This window comes from Lipomyces doorenjongii, assembly GCF_038497915.1.
Source record: "Lipomyces doorenjongii strain NRRL Y-27504 unplaced genomic scaffold V1508scaffold_1, whole genome shotgun sequence".
Classification (NCBI taxonomy): Eukaryota; Fungi; Ascomycota; class Lipomycetes; order Lipomycetales; family Lipomycetaceae; genus Lipomyces; species Lipomyces doorenjongii.
The window spans coordinates 87,800-104,062 of NW_027118068.1; the positions used below are offsets into that span (position 1 = coordinate 87,800).

Here is a 16,263-nt window from a genome sequence, read left to right on the forward strand (position 1 = left end):
ACTTATATGGTATAAGGAGAGACTAATATCAATATTATTTACGAAGGGAGGATCAGAGTAGAAAGCAATGCCCAGATCCAAAATGCTTACAATTTTCACGTTGCAATACATGCTAGATAGTAATAAATTGGGCATCAAACTCACAGCACAATAATATATAACAAACAATTTTCAAAACAATTTTCAAAACAATTTTCAAAACAATTTTCAAAACAATTTTCAAACGGCCTGTAATAATCACGACAGTTAACGCCTTCTTTTAATCAGTTCACAATTACAATATGCTTCAAAGTCAATCCAATATGCTCTCAATCCCCGTCACTACTGCTATTATCTGGGTTGACAATATAGAGAGTCCTTCCAGGCGCTATAGCCTGCTCGTCCAGACTTCCTACACTCAGCCTTCGCGCTAACCCTTCTTCAGGCGAGATTGCAGTTGTGGACGATTCGAAAGAATTTCTAGTGTAACTGGTTGCAGGAGCGTCTGAACTCATGGACATCTGCAGCGAAGCATGTGGAACTGCGGACGTCACCCATCCGCCACTATCAGCAACCGGGGTGGAATCATCTTCGCCGGTCGTTGACTTTCTCAAATTCTGTCCCTGTGCGGGTGCATTCACTGTTGGCGCCTCCGTAACCGGATAATCCGTTACCGAAGAATCTTCAACAACTTTGTCTTCCGGCTTCTCCGTTGTAATTTCAATTTCATCATCCAATGAAATACCTGACGATTGACTGGCTAATTTCGTCGACGGAGTATCAGTCATAACTCTAGCATCACTAAGCTCAAGCGTCATATCCAGCTTCGGATGATAATACGCATAAGCGTGGGTGTATGTCGAATATTCATCTTCACGCGGCTTCTTACCCCTTTCCTTCTCTTTGTGATGATGACCTTGTCTCTGCTTAGTTAAGAGGTCCCGTTGCATCCTGTCTGACCATACTGTCGCTCTTTGTCGACGTAGATACTTGACATAGTCCGCCTTCTTGCTAACTACCAATGGATCATTGGAGGCAGGTGCAACGGTAGGCATGTTGACTGTAGAAGAATCTTGTAGTTGTGACGCCGTAGATGATATAGTTCGTTCAGAAAACTGACTATGATGGCTCAGCGAATGTGTCGGAGAACACAAGTCCGTCATAGCGCTGTCCTTTGAAAATTTGAGTGATGTCGAGGACGTACCAGATTTTGCAGACACCGACGCTACCGAAGAAACCGAGTTACTCGACATTGTAGACGCCGTGCTCCCTCTTTGATGTGGATGTGTCTGGAATGCTGCTCCCCATATTTGAAGCGGCGCTATGGGGCTTTCCTGGATTGACAAAGATCGGCTTGATCCAGTTGATGCAGTTGATGACCGCGATATAGATTTTGTCGAATGAGACTCAGTACTCGTTGCTACTAAAGTCCCAGGAGGCGGACGTAATGACGGAGAGCCAGCCAGCATCGCGGCGCTGTGAGTTACTCGTTTACTATCCCTGTTCTCCTGGGATTGCCGACGAAGAATCTGTGATGGTAAGACATTCTCAGTAGACGTCGTCCGCGGGATGGTATCCACATATCGGTGAGTAACCGCCGTTTGAGGTCCATGCTGAGAAGTGTAAGCCGCCTGTGCCGGACTCGGGCTTGTTTTGTTAAGGTACTGGGACGTCGACTGTATTTGTGATTGTCCTTGTACACTGTGTCCTGGCATTTGTCCATGTAATGCAACAGTTGAAGCACTGATATTCTGTGCATGCCGAATCGGAGAAGGGGGACCCCCTCCTGGAAACCTTCCACTGGTGAGAGTAGAAAGAGTGTTCACGTCCACGGTAGACGGCAGGGGTTTCCTCTTGGGGTGCATACGCGGCACGGGCGGTCCCGACGATCCAGTGGTGTAGATACTCGGCACCGTCGGCGGAGTTTGTACATTGGGTCTTGTAGGAGTCGATGAGGCTATTAGATGGCTCCCATTTGTGCCTCCAATCGGCAGCGTAGCGGTCGGTGATGTTGAAACCGGAGTGACCGAGACAGGAGAGCTGAGCACCATTTCAGGAACTTACCCCACCCTTAATTTGGAGACACCCAAAGTTCGTGTGATATGTTCCTTACTGGATAAATTGATAGTATTGCAAGGACAGGAGATAATGCAAAAATAGTTGCAAAGTTTCAAGGGCGGTGAGATGTCGTGTATGCTGTTATAACAACGGACGCTGCGTGTTTGGGAATTCAGGGGACAGCTGGGATTGGCATACATCACAAGCGTTGGACTTATTTAGCTCTATTGCGACGCACGTATTAAGCTTGAAGTAGTGTGGGACAATAGAATGGCATACAAATTGCCACAAATTATACAAAGTAATTTCTCAATACTCGAGCGACCACAGCGCCAAGAAACGATATGTACCATTACTTTCGTTACAATTTAGATGACGTTAACATGCAGCTGCTTCATGAGGCTATTGGGGCTGTGCATGCCTGTGACAGAACTTCGGCGCAGACTGTTCTCCAGCACAGCTCAGAGCTACTTTCGGGTTAGGGTACATTTGTTTTAGCCTGTTCAACTGGCATGAAAAATATATCCAAAATTCCGAATTCATTTGTCTAGAAGTCTACACTTAATACACCATGCCACAGTGAGCCTGCACCGGCAATTAGTAACTCATGATCTCTCATGACGGGTTATTGATGAACCATCTCGGACCTGGGTATGAACAGCAGGAATTTCGTCCCCGACACTATCAAGATCTTCGTCACTGCTCACTGACTCATGGTCACCTAGATCGTCATCGTCGACCATCACATCATCATCGTCGTCGTCGTCATCATCATCAGTGAAATCACCCGGACGTATAATGGAGCCATGGCGGCTATGATCAGAGCTAGACCGCTTCGGCTTTCTTCGTTCGAAATCTTGTGCGTGAGCATCTCTGATAGTACTGCTGATAGCATTCGCCACCATCCGCGGTGTCATAGCAGCGGTAGACCTCCGGCGTCGAATTCCGGCCACCGGACTTGGCTGAGGCGGTTGAAGTGGTGGGTGGTCCACGCCAGTGTGTGCACCGGTCGATAGGCCTTCCTCGGCAGCCATTAGCGGTGTACGGGTGTCAACCTCATTAAGCTCTAGGTCAAACTCGTCGAGATCGTATGGTAGAGGCATATCTCTTGAAGCGATAAAGCGGCCAACATTCGTGCAATGCTCGTTCTCCATACGGAAGAAAATCCAAACGAATCGCCTGATAACTTCGAGCAACGCGATGAGAAACGACAACGCCGCTGACTGCTGAACTTGAATTGGGAAAATAACGTAAAAGATCCAATTGAGACGTAGCAATGGATCAACGACCATTGCACAATAATAATACCAGGGATTTCTGAAACCTAACTCGTCTCGTAAAAGTGCGAACTTTGAAGTCGGTTGGAATAGTGACCAGTCCATAAAGAGATCCCAAAACGTCGAATAAATCGTGTTGATAGTTGCGAAGAGAAGGTAGACATCTCGATTCGTGTCCACATGATCAATACGCCAGATACTAAGCATAACCGCTGTGGCAATGGTAAACAAGTATTTTCCTGCATTGGCTAGATGTGGAAACCAATTTCGGGTATCGAAATAACGCCGCCAGCATTGCAAGAAACGCCATATTGGAGGTAGGGCGTTCAAAAAACCCATCAGTCTTGAGTGTGACGACCCACAGTTCGAGGCTATCATCCAGTCCCGAGCATATAGGCAAAAAAATAACTCAGCATTACTCAATGAGTAAGTTAAGCTGCAAAATATGTCACCCAAGAAGAAATCCCGGAATTCAACTGGATATAGACCTGACAATATGAGACGCCACAATGCAATGACCAGCCATTCCCTTGACCTCCAATGGAATATCGGAAGAGGTAAAAAGAGCACTAATACACCACCACCAACAAAAATCAACGGATACCATTGAGCTGGTAGACGATTCGGCCAAAAATCGCAGAAGCAAAGATACATACATATCGCAAGCCAAAAGAAAAGGAATGAAGGGAACTCTAGAAACTGCCTAAAGTTTAGAAAGTGTTTCTGATCCCACTCAAAAATAAACGGATAGTTGATCTTGTATCGAGACCAAGCCATACAGTTGAGAGAAAATAGCAAGCCAAAGAGACTCATCAAGAAACCACCACCAAAGATTTGGTACATATAAATAACATTGGCCAATTCGCCTCGAGAACCTCTTTCGATGCCGATAACAAGTGACTGGATAAACAACGGTAAACCGAATCCAAGCCAGATACCGCTGAGGAACGTCGACAAATAATGGCTGGCCAGTTGCTCCCGAGTTCTAAGCTTTTCGATCGCATGCTTTCTGTTTCCTCGCTCGAAATATCGACTATAGATATCTTCAACCTGATTCATGAGATTATCAATGACATTGCTTTGTGCAAAATAGCTCGTGTTAACTTTATCCATGTACCAGGGCGAGATGCAAGAACCTGTCGCCTTGTCGAACTTCTTTGTGATCTTTTGCAGCCCCGTCCGGTTCAGTAGATGATAAGATTTGAGTAATTCAAGTCCTCTGTAGTACTCCATGACTGCCTGCACGACAGTTAAATCGTAATCGACTCACTTAGAGTGTATTACTTACATGCTTCAATTTCTTCCTAGCCGCGTTGTACGGAACGCTCATAGCGGCTGCACGCCTAATATAGTCACTATGACCATCGGGTTCTGGCCGGGTCTGTTTCGAAACGAACGGCAAATGGTGCAGGTCAAGTTTCTTATGGAACAATACCCATTGCCGTGCTAATTGATCCGCCACAGTTGTAGGTTTCTTCTTTCCGTTGCTCTTGATGCTATCTCCATTGGCACTTTCCTCTCCCATCAATCGGGCCCGTTCTTGCATTTTCTGGTCTCGCAAAATATGTAACTGATCCTTAATTTTATCAAAACGAGCAACGGCCTCCTGCTCCTTCTCGCGATAAAAAGTCTGAATTTTTGCGAATTCTGCATCCAACCAAGCAATGAAGTCCCGATAATCAGACTCCGCACTCATTCGCCTTCGAGATTCTTCCAACGACGTTCGAACTGCACTCGTAGTACTAGATCGACGAGTGACAGACGGACGGTGTGTAACAGCTTGTTCAGGAGGCGTCATGTCATACTTCGATGACTTCTTTAGAATCGACTTCTCAGATCGAGGTGCGGAAGCAGTGGGACCTTCCCTGAATGACACATTCGTAGACTGTCGAGCCAATGGATTTCGTGCTGAATCAACGCTCTGCATACCTGAGCGCACTTGGTTACGAACTGGGTCGGGAATATTCTCTTGAGGAGATAACTTAGAGGGTCCTAGATCGGTATCGGCATCTGCTGAGAAAGTGACAGACCGATAGAGAGTGGATGTATCCTCGATAATCTGTGACGACGAGGACTGTTGATCTTCCGTCTCAGCTAGAGCTGGCGGTGGTAGATGAAAATGGCCGACATTGGGAGGAGTGGCAATGATACTGCCGTAAACCTCCAAATTTGGAATCCCATAATTCATTGAATCCTTTCGTCGAGCAGGAATATCAATAGATCCAGAGCCATTAAGTAGCTGTTGGGGTGTAACTCTAGGAACATGTTCTGTCTGACCATCCCGACTGTGAACTTGCAATTCAACATCGCCCGTTGATTCCAAAGCAGGATCCTCCTTTCCATGCACTAATGTGCGCTTGAACGAGTTCGGCTGACCGCTGGCCGTACTCGCGGAACTTCTGTTCTGGTCCTGCTGGGGAAATCGTTCCTTGAAACCGCGGGCTTTGTTGAGCCTTTTCAGTCGTTTCTTACCGCCCTACAATTCCGTTAAGATGAAGTTCCACTATGTAACGGATGCAAACAAATTACCTTATAGTCAAGATACTGAATCCGCCATTCTGGGACCTGCACGATATTTTCATAAGAATTCATGGCTTCGCTACGTAGATCATCTCCATTTTTAGACATACCAGATTATCATTAAGATACCTGCATGGCAGTTAGCTCAGTTAGATATAATCTGTCCAACAAAAATGCAGATCAGTCTCTACATACCGTGCAAATTTCATGGTGTGTGCTTATCGCATGGCAGCCGATCCTATTCGAGTTTTCGATAAGTAGCCAATGACGTCGAAATTCACTGCGACGGTTTTACCAAGGTTAATGCGCGGCGCCCAGCGTACTTTTGAACTTGCGGCAATAGTCAGTCATCTCCGCCCTCTGCTATCTCGTATCGCTGCGCTTGAAAAAATTTCCCTTCTTGGTGGTGCTAGAGGAAGTGAGTTCAGTGGCCGGCAGCTTGTGTGGCCAACTATCAGCAAATCGCGTCGCTGTGTTATAGCACGCCTAGGTGTGCCCTAGCCCTCATGCCGCCCCAGACTTTTAGAGAAGAGCTTTGACGATATTACTTAGGGGTCTGACCCCCCCCTTTCTAGAAGCAGTCCAGGGTCCACCATGAACTTTAATGTTTGGCTAATGCAGGTTTATAAAAAGTCTTAGCAATGCTATCAATTATATCCCTAAACTCCATTGCAATTGTGCAAAATCTAACTCAGACTTAGCTCGCCTCACCATTTTCTTACTACTGCTACTACTACTATTCTAGGCATTCTCCAAAGATTGATGCTTCCGTTTCCGCCTTCTTTTCCTTCTTTTACGGCTCGTAATCTGTGACGATGATGCCAAGCTTTGTTGATCAGAGTCATCTTCCGCGGATGAGTCTGCAAATTCTCCGCCGTTCTGCCGTCTGAATTTGCTATTACCACCCTTGCCGACCACAACCCGCCCAGGTTCGATATCTTGTCGCAATCTGTTGGTACCCTGCTCCAGAAGTCGATACTTCTGCATCTGACCGTCTTGAAACAGTTGCTCGCATTGTTTCCGGACCATTTCAATTACGGATAACCAATTGCGCCTCGACGGTGCCCCGTCCAGTGCCGGCATGCCAATGAGCGCCGCAACGTTAAGCAGATCGTTCCATTTCATCGTGTGTAGTTGCCCTCTTGTTATCTCAGGCGCCTGCGTGGATCGCATGGCGATCATTGCATCCATTATCCCATTCACCAGTTGCAAAATGTTGACGTGTAGGTGCGGATATAAGAGCGATTTTTCTATTTCGTCATTGGAGTACATCATATTAGATATATCATCGTCCTCAGAAACACCGGTATCTTGACTTAGCGGACCTCGTGTCGTACTAGGCTGAAGCCGCCATTGTTTAGTCAGAGACCGAACTCCGGCTGCTGATATTTCGGATATTAATCGCTTGGAGTTCGACGATGGTACAAACAATTTGTGTGTCGCGAGGCGATAACTTTCGTAGCCATACTCCTCCTCTTGTTGCTCATTATCGTGCCGCTCATCGCCGTCAGCATCACTGGAACCAAAAGCAGATTCCTTGCCTTCATGTACATAATCGAAGTCATTTGACATATCCTCTTTCCTTATCTCAGATGTATTATCTAGGGGTAGTTCCCAACTAGGCAACGGCCAAGCCGTCCAGCTTGCAGGCACAATCCGTTTCGTATATAACGCTACTCCCGTTTGTGTTCCGGAACCGTCTGAACGCACGTGCTGTGGTCGACTGCGTTCATCTTCAGCGCGCAGCCTTGCAGAAGCAACTAAATGTTCCGACAGAGACGCTCTGTGATTATATTCGAGCACCTTCAGCAGTGCCCGAAAGTCGGCAATCTCTCTGTGCTTCGACGACTTATATTCTGGATCCAGCATCTCTATGCCGTCCTCTTCGTCCCCGCCATCATCTTGGTCTCCAATTTCATCGCCATCTATATCTGACTGTGGTCCATCGTCACTTTGATCCATTACTTCAGTTGCACCGTTGTCGGGTCCAACATCGTCCTCTGCAAGGTACTCAGATCCCCCGGCTGATATTGGTGAAACAGGGAGCTGAGTTGCGAGGATACTAAGTGGGTCATCCGCGTCGACGTCGGTCATGCCGGAAATCCCCGTCAGCTGCAATTAAATGGTGGCAAAAAATTGTTGTCTATGACCATTTAAAAGTATGCTGTCTGCGGAGAAACAGGTTTTTGACTGTGACTAAAGCGCATAGCTTGAAAGTGTTGGGTAAGGGTTACTTGTTTTAAGCCGTGGAGCCCATACGCCCATGGAGTCCACTGCATACAATTCAGTTGTTTTCAAATCATGACATAGTTTTGATATATGAGTTCGCAAAAAGTATGAGTCATGGGGCGCTAATTTATTTCTAAAGATTGAATATGAACGTTGCTCCACACTGGCCATGTACTCCACTCCGTACACCGAACGTGGTCGTGTCGCTCAGTATGTATTCATTTCTGAGTTCAGAACAAGGGAAGTAACTTTCTTTGTCGACGATAGGTACTGAGCATTGTTGGCCGAGAACATGCTACATATTTTGAGTAGTAAGGCAACGGAAACAGACGAATTAAATTAGTTAGTGAGACAGGGAGCGCTATTTAAACTGCAGTCATAAACTAGCCCACCCAATGGTGTTTGCTACTGTGTATTGGGTTTCGGAATTGCTGGCTTAGTTAATTACTTCTCGCTTATATGAGTCCGTTTCCCCTTGGAGTCAGGCTGCATGATATTAAGGGCGCTGCTTGCGGACTCGTCATCTGACGGAATTCGGCATGGAGCCGCGTGCGCGGAAGCAAACTCTATGCGCAGCTTAGCGAAGGCTACACTACAAACGAACGACGGCGGGTTACGCTGCGTCTCAGACTCCTCGCTAGTTGGGCGGTTTGCTGTCATCACATTCATCTTGGTTCTCTACTAGATGGTGTATTGGAGTATAACGTATAACGAAGTACCGTATCGTATCACTGTGGCTTGTCAGTGTGCCCATTTTGATTGCCACCCCCATTTGGTATTGACTTTGGCACTACTAAACTATTTATTTTCTAGAAGGTCTTAACGGATTTCGCTTAGAATATTACGTCTGGATCTCGATCAATGATTGATGATCTCGTATATCATAGTGTTGACCAACCGCACGTATTAGACAGTTCAATGCAATCTCTAACCGACCGTTTTACTATAAGTAGCAAGATTAACGCATCGTAATTCTTAATTCGCAGAACATCCCGCTGTTCAACAATTTGTCCAACTATTTCTCAGTCTTCATCGATTATTTATTGGCAATCGCTTACACTTTGTACCAGCCTTGAGTTTTCGATATCCTCGCTCAATTGCAAAATATGTTCACTTCAGCGAGCAGTTACAACATATTTCTGCGAGATGGAGTTACGGACAAAACGGCATTTCAATCAAGTCATACCTTGTGGATGATTGATGGTACATCGATGAGTCCATGCGTACGTGATCTCTTGTCTCAACAATTCTCGGGGACGCTGTTTTCACTGTGATGTCTATTCCCATAACTCTTCCAGGTCCAAAACGACACATTTAGATCCGCCGGCTGCGCCGTATCGGCAATAGCAAGATTTGCCCAAGGCTGGTTGAGTAGCATCTTGTAATGCGTCATAGTTTGACAGCTCAGTAGTTTGTGCAGGCGATGCAAAATGAAACAAGTGTCTTTGGATCATGTGGCTTCCATCCCGACTTTTTTGGGCTGGATGCACGTCTTATTAATCGCGGACCATTCGTCCCGCATGCATTACGGCCTCATCAGCTCCCATCGCAAAGTGCGGTTCGCCACTTCATTGCGCGACAAGTGGCGATGTCCGCTCGTGTATATTGCTCGTGGCAGGACAAATGCGAAATTGTCAAGTTGTCCGTTTCGAGAATGACAAGATAAGTTGTAATACATTTATTCACTCGCCAATTAGCGTGTGGATCCTAATCCAATAATGCCGATAAGTAACAACCCAGCTGATGGTCATGAGCACGAATTTCCCTTGTAAAGTTACTATAAAAGTTGTTATTTCTGCACAGAAGGGTCAATTAGAAACGAGAACTACAAATGAATGCCAATCCGACACCAGGTCCTGGAGTTCTTCATCAGTTAACACCCCTCTTGACAGGCTGGGCGATTATCTGAAGTCGTTTGCTGGATCCCTTTCCCGCTTATCTTCCAGTCGACTATACTGGTCCCAGGTTGAGAATGGACTACGCCGACGGGCTAACCTCTAAATTTCCATCTTTTTAAGACGTGCCACTGACGACGACTCTGGCGACGACGAGGAGCCAATGGCGGCTTCTCGACTCGACCGAGACTGCACCATTGAGGTCTGACCCTCTGCGACGCGAGTGCTCTACGGCGGCAACTTCGCAGCTATCACGGAGGAAATAGTCAATTAGTAGTATCATCCACGTGTCCAACCCTATCTGGCGAGGGTCTCGGAGTCTGCACTCCGAGTCTGTCGACTCTGCAGTGACGTCATTACGATCGGGTGACATGATGATGTTGAAGAGCCTCGCCTGCAGGTCGTCATTGAATGTGGAGTCCGCGAGAACTATAAAGCCCTCTGTCGTGACAAGGATCTGTGGATTCAACAACTTGGTGCGAAAGTCGTGGTATTGCGATGCCCTGAAGAAGCGCCACGGTTTATCAGTCCTCGCACTGCATTTCAGAAAGCCGAAACCGCTGTTGCGGAGGTTGAGAGAATGAAGCAACACGCGCATAAAGCTATGGCACGCAACATGGAACAGGGCAATTGTGGTCCAATTGAATAGCGCGACCACACGTGCATTGGAAAAGTCGAAAAGTTATTCATTAAAGTCTGGCGTGCCGATGAGAAACAGCCTGTCGGAAAGGTTAGCAACAATATCGTCGTGAACGCCCATATGCTCCCATTCATGTCAACTTAGTGGCTGATTAAGGACGGACACTGCTACAACCTTCTTCCTAAGACGGTTGAGCTTAACGTAAGTGATTTCTTTCCAGAAAATGAATGGACCGCCTTCAAAATCTTGGATAGTAATACTCCCTTCCGTCGCTACTTTCTCACGCTCAGATTTTAAGTTTCATTTTTGAACGGTGTGAGCAAGGGCTAGGCTATATCCGATTAGTTTGTAGACCAGCACAGATGCGATGTTACTTTCCCTACTAGAGGTAACTAGTGCCAGGGCGGCTTCTGGAAATGCCCTCGTCGCCACGTTTCGTCTATTTGTGGTTTCTGCTTGCTTGATGAGGCTGGGAGGAATATAAACGACCTTAGATCCACACAATAAAATATTATAAAACAGTTCCATTACATTTAAGAGACAGGATCTGGTTCGTCTTCCGTGTCATAGTGGATTCTGCCCTAACTCTGGTGTCGAATTATCTTCGAATCAGATCGCCACGTCTTGGCAACTTGCTAACGTTACTCTGATGCAGCGTATGCCACCTGGTCCTCTTGATGGTAAAAAGCGATCACTCCGAGCGAGATATCACGCAGCATGCTGGCGATCGATAGGCTCTCGTCCGCAGACGCCATAGCATCAACGGCCCCGGCATGGCTGCAGCGAGCTTCTCCAGCTGCCGGATGGATCGGAATCCTTTTTCCTTCATACTTATCTTGTCGCTGTGGTAGTAAATATCAAAAATGCCCACCAAATGTTGCATAATACGGTAAACCCTCATTATAACGAATTCCTCGATATAACGAAACTCACGCGTAGTCAAATCTCACACAAATTTCGTTATTTCTCGATACAAATTTCCTATATCAAGGCCACACAAAATTCGTTATATCAAGGGTGGTGTGGAGCTCTGCAATGCCCTGCTGCAAAAGCTATCCCAAACAGCCACAAGGCTGCTGACGTGCTCATCCACAGTTGCAACCTAATGCAAGCAACCACGATCTCCAACAATGGTGCAAGGATACCTATAATCAGAATATCTCATCTTCTTCAATGTCTGAATTTCTTCCCTGTACAATTTCGCATAACCATACCAGTATGCTCTTCAGAAAGACTAGCAAGATTTAATTACAAAAATTAAACTTAGTGCACAGCAGAAGGATATTAGAGCATTTTTCGTAGTTAAATTAGAAAATCGTATCGTCCTCGGCATAACGGAACCTCGATATCACGAACTGAAAGTCCGGGTTCCTCTGCGGCGTCCCGTTCGTACCCGCTGCAGGTTTAGGGCCTCCGTGCTCCGCGAACAAGGGGGGGACCAGAATTTTAGCATCGAGGGGTCTTGTGCTAGCGGGGTTAGGAAAAACTCGTAGGATTTTACCGTCGTCGGCTAAACATTCCTGGGCTCAGAGTTACGGCCCGTGGGAGGTGATCAAATTAGACATCATCTCGGTTGATGCCGCTGTCAGGATCGGAGCTAGATTTAGGCAGGGTAAACACTTCTGACATGTCTGCACGTTTTATTTTTGAAATAACTTATTCTCGCACATCATTCGACACAGCACTGGCGATTGATGGGCTACAAATTGAGATATTTGAAAGCGCGATAATTCGGGGACGTGGCCTTGCAATGACAAGCAGGTTGTATCAAATCTACTGCTGCTGTCCCGTATTTCATATTCTTTGTTAAGCATCATTATCATTGGGTAAAGTGGTTCTCTGTAAATCACACAGCACAATATGAACTCTTAAATCACACTAGACAGACAGGGCGCACCTGAGTGTTACAGTTCTAAACGTGTCGAATTACCTGCTCATGTTCATTCAGATCCTCGTACCGTCTGAGAAGTATAATATCGCAAATTTTCATTCCCAGCAGCATTCACGTCTACAAGTAGTGGAGAATCTGAAATCGGATGACGAATGTATGACGATTCGACAAAGAGTTTCGTGGAAACTAAACTAACAACTGTGAACGTATCAACGAAGATGCGAAACTGGGCGAGCGGCGGCTGTCGTATGTCACGAAACCAAAATGATTGACAGGACATTGCTTACCGAGCACTAGTCTTAAGGTAGCCAAGAATTCCTATGATAGCAATTGAGGCACATGGTTATCCTAGTGAAACCACTCATAACGCCATAGCCAGGCGCCGGCCCCGGTATCCGTTCACGTCGACTACTGGCGACAACAGTTTTCTCATGGACGCAGCGCAAAAAATACCAGACAGAAGGAAATAATTAGTACTAAGTACTCGCAAATCTGTGAGCCGTTTGTCCTGATCAGGCTGGAACCCGGACGCATGTTTCCTTGAGCCGGAAGGAACGGTCCGGTTTCGCCTCCACCCGTATTATCCATGTCGGCCCCAAGATGATAACCAGATTTCCAGTAGTGAGATTAGGGGACAGTCCATGATGCGCAAACCAATTCGACTTAAGTTCGTTAATTTTCGCCCGTAGAAACGTATAGCACGCGAATCAAGGTATGAACGCAGAAATGGTTACGTTGAAAGCTGCGCAACAAAACCGTAGCAACGTCGAAGGTTATTAATTCGTAATATGTGACACTGAGGTTATCCGTGTAGACAACCCTAATACATTTTGTACAAGCCCCAGCCTCTAGCCACTCACCTCCCACGCTTGGCACATCTTTAGTAGTTCAAGTCTATAACTTAAACTAGACGTAAAATATTATCAAATTTTATGCGGACTAAACCAAGAAGTTGTATATTGGAGGAGTACTTGGAAAGCTAATTTTGGGCCAACGTGTGGCTTCCTTCAATGGATACGTTGGGGTACGGACATGTACAGCGTTCCTTTAGCGAATCCTGACTGCGTCAACAGCCCAGCCATTTAGACGAATACGTCCACCCCCCACTCTGGACTCGTGATCGTCATCACATCATGCATCTTAGCGCGGTCAGCCGCCTAAATCGTGGTCGCAGCTATTCATATATCGAACACTAGTACGATTGATAATCGCAGTACGAGGATATCAGTAACAAGTGAGCATAGTGCAAAGAGCGAGCATGAGAGGGATGCACAGGGGCAGCACTAGTGCTTCATCATCAATGAGGTTTCCAAGAAAGACTATAACGCTTTAGGAGAGTTTAACTTGTAGGGGTTGCGATACGCCGAAATTCTATGTAAGATAGGCGAAGATCCTTTGCACGTTGCGTCGCAAATCGAGATGTTAGTGAGATCGGCCACATGATTGCCGACTATGCGACAAAAACTCTAACTAGCCAAGCCCCAACGGAATAGACTACGGTAGTGCAACATATGAGCCTGGTCCTCGCACCTTGACCAGCTGTGGGAGTACTTGAACGCTATTTGACGCCACGAACCTCTTGTTCATCTTGTCTTCGATCTCACGGCTGTGCAACACGCACGGCGTCTCACACTTGAGAGTGTTACGTGGGACGAGATTGGGAATATCCCGGGTTGTCGGCTTTTTAAGAGTTTACGAGCTTTCAGTGAATGCGCCTTATCATATCTATCAAATTGCACCCCGCACACGCACGTGTCGATTCAGATTCGAGTATAATATGTCGCCGGAGTTTGATCGTCGATGGCGCCTTAACTCACAACTCTACTTCTATTGTGTCAAATGCATCTCAGTGTGATAGCATCGCCAGCCGGATTAGACTATTCCATGATATGGCATTGGATGATCGTATTGGATTTGAGGCGCAGCTCACTTCAGCGGGGTTTTTGCAAGTTCTTAGCGGCCACTCGTGTACTCTGAAAGCATATAGCCGATATTGACAAATAGTTCTATGTAAATTTATATATAACTTAGGGGGAATTGAGCTGGTTTCATTGTGTGCCGTACCTCGAAGTGCTGCTTGCAACTGTTGCCTGGATTGACGACTACATGGCGATATAGAAGGTAGATGAGATGATTGTCTTGGACCATAGGCTATAACAGGGTTTGATTCCACATACGAAAGCTATGGACTGTGCAATTTCACACATACAATTCGGCCTATTAACTCCGGCGCAAGCACAAATCTAGAAACTTCAACCATAAACGCGCCGCCACTATTAAACTTTAACACCGGCTCGAGAGACTCCGAGTCCAGCAACGTGAGATGTATCATACAGATCGAGTTGCTTATTTTTTTGCGCGTGTGTGGCACGAAGCCCAGTAAGCTGACGTGTCCTCTCCTGTCCCACACAGAAGTATCAAATCTTTGATTTTTGCGCACGTGACACATCTTCAAATGCACATCACAGATTCCGCGTACCTTGGAATGATCAACTATAAAAATCTGTCTTATATGTCGTCTGTAGTATGGGAGATGCTGCGACTTGATGTGGATAACATGGACAAGAAGCATATTGGACATGGTAATGTATGCACAATGCTAGTATATATCGGCCACGAATGGGGTATTCTACTCGTCTCATTTGAACCCTGTGCTCACCTGAGACTGGCCCCGCGAAGATGCTGATATATACATTCCCATGTTATTATCTGACTACCGAGACATAAGTTTCCAAAGTCTTGGTTCAGTACCACCTTCGTCGGTGTACGTCGTTATGACGTGCGCGCTTCAGCTTCAGAGATGGTCCTTGAAGCGTGAGTAGATGACAGGTAACAGTTCATGTAACACATCGCCAGATGATCTCGGCGCGTTACAAAACGGTAGTGCGATCCGGTCATAATGTTTCCGTCGCGTGATCCGTATTTCGTCGAATTGAACGGTTAGCGACATGCTGACGAGACGGCATAAACCCTAACAGAATTCTGGAAGGCTTCCGATTTGGGCTGATTGGACCTCGGTAAGGGGCTAAGCGGTTCCAAGAAAAAGCAACGTCTCCAATTCCATTGACGGGTTCGCCGCTGGCGAGAAAAAGCAATGTCGTCACCGCCACGATTAGTGTTCCGCAACTGTACTCCGACGTATTCGGTCCCCAGCCACAGTGCATAGTCCTTCATTAGGTTTCCAAGCCACATCTAGCACACTTAATAAGTCAGTCATATGGCATTTGCCACAGCAACTTACTACAAGGATTTTTCTGGCCCAAATACTTTGCCGCAATGCTGTTCATGCACTGTGGCGTCGGTGTCGACTTACACGGGGCAAGACGCTCTAGAACTGGGCAGCTGACGCATTGAGAAGAGAGTGAAAGCACCAGCCGCTTTAATTAGAACGAATCTCGCTGGCAGTACCGTGTTAAATTATTGTTATTTTTGCTGTAACCAACCAACGACATGAATTTATAGAAAAGAATGGTCGACGTCGTTGCTACCAACACATGTCCAGACAACCTAAGCTGATCAATACTTACTACTCGTCTTACTATGTGTTTCGAAGATGATGAGCACTAGTGATTAGGGTGAGTTATTTGAAATATCTAAAAGGGAGCTCGGAAGACCCACCATTATCTCATCGTACTGATTTCGAAGAGCAGGATCCAACGAGGTGTTACTGTCGCACGAAAGTTAGATGTTGCTTATGCGTGTAGCGTGCACAAAGCGTTTTAATCACGTTTTATGGTCAAAACTCAGATGCAGTAGTTGGGAGACTTATTGAGC

General features: G+C 46.3%; 5 protein-coding genes across 5 annotated transcripts; all 5 read right to left on the bottom strand.

Moving 5' to 3' along the window:
• Positions 1-221: 221 nt before the first annotated feature.
• V1508DRAFT_2018 (uncharacterized protein) lies at positions 222-2,360 on the bottom strand. The gene has a single exon (XM_066936203.1). The coding sequence runs from the start codon at positions 2,028-2,030 to the stop codon at positions 309-311; it is 1,722 nt and encodes a 573-aa protein (XP_066798945.1). The 5' UTR covers positions 2,031-2,360; the 3' UTR covers positions 222-308.
• A 282-nt stretch (positions 2,361-2,642) lies between these two features.
• Positions 2,643-5,942, bottom strand: V1508DRAFT_394196 (EXS family protein; the record flags this gene model as incomplete). The annotated part of the gene is made up of 3 exons (XM_066937988.1): positions 2,643-4,553; positions 4,603-5,790; positions 5,844-5,942. 3 exons carry the CDS (start codon positions 5,940-5,942, stop codon positions 2,643-2,645), a joined length of 3,198 nt encoding a protein of 1,065 aa, XP_066798946.1.
• Positions 5,943-6,444: 502 nt separating this feature from the next.
• V1508DRAFT_2103 (uncharacterized protein) lies at positions 6,445-8,338 on the bottom strand. The gene has a single exon (XM_066936237.1). It carries the CDS (start codon positions 7,926-7,928, stop codon positions 6,576-6,578), a length of 1,353 nt encoding a protein of 450 aa, XP_066798947.1. The 5' UTR covers positions 7,929-8,338; the 3' UTR covers positions 6,445-6,575.
• A 2,106-nt stretch (positions 8,339-10,444) lies between these two features.
• Positions 10,445-10,758, bottom strand: V1508DRAFT_407427 (uncharacterized protein). The gene has a single exon (XM_066938864.1). The coding sequence runs from the start codon at positions 10,730-10,732 to the stop codon at positions 10,502-10,504; it is 231 nt and encodes a 76-aa protein (XP_066798948.1). The 5' UTR covers positions 10,733-10,758; the 3' UTR covers positions 10,445-10,501.
• Positions 10,759-15,227: 4,469 nt separating this feature from the next.
• Positions 15,228-15,714, bottom strand: V1508DRAFT_2128 (uncharacterized protein). Its single transcript, XM_066936243.1, has one exon. The coding sequence runs from the start codon at positions 15,651-15,653 to the stop codon at positions 15,384-15,386; it is 270 nt and encodes an 89-aa protein (XP_066798949.1). The 5' UTR covers positions 15,654-15,714; the 3' UTR covers positions 15,228-15,383.
• Positions 15,715-16,263: the final 549 nt, after the last annotated feature.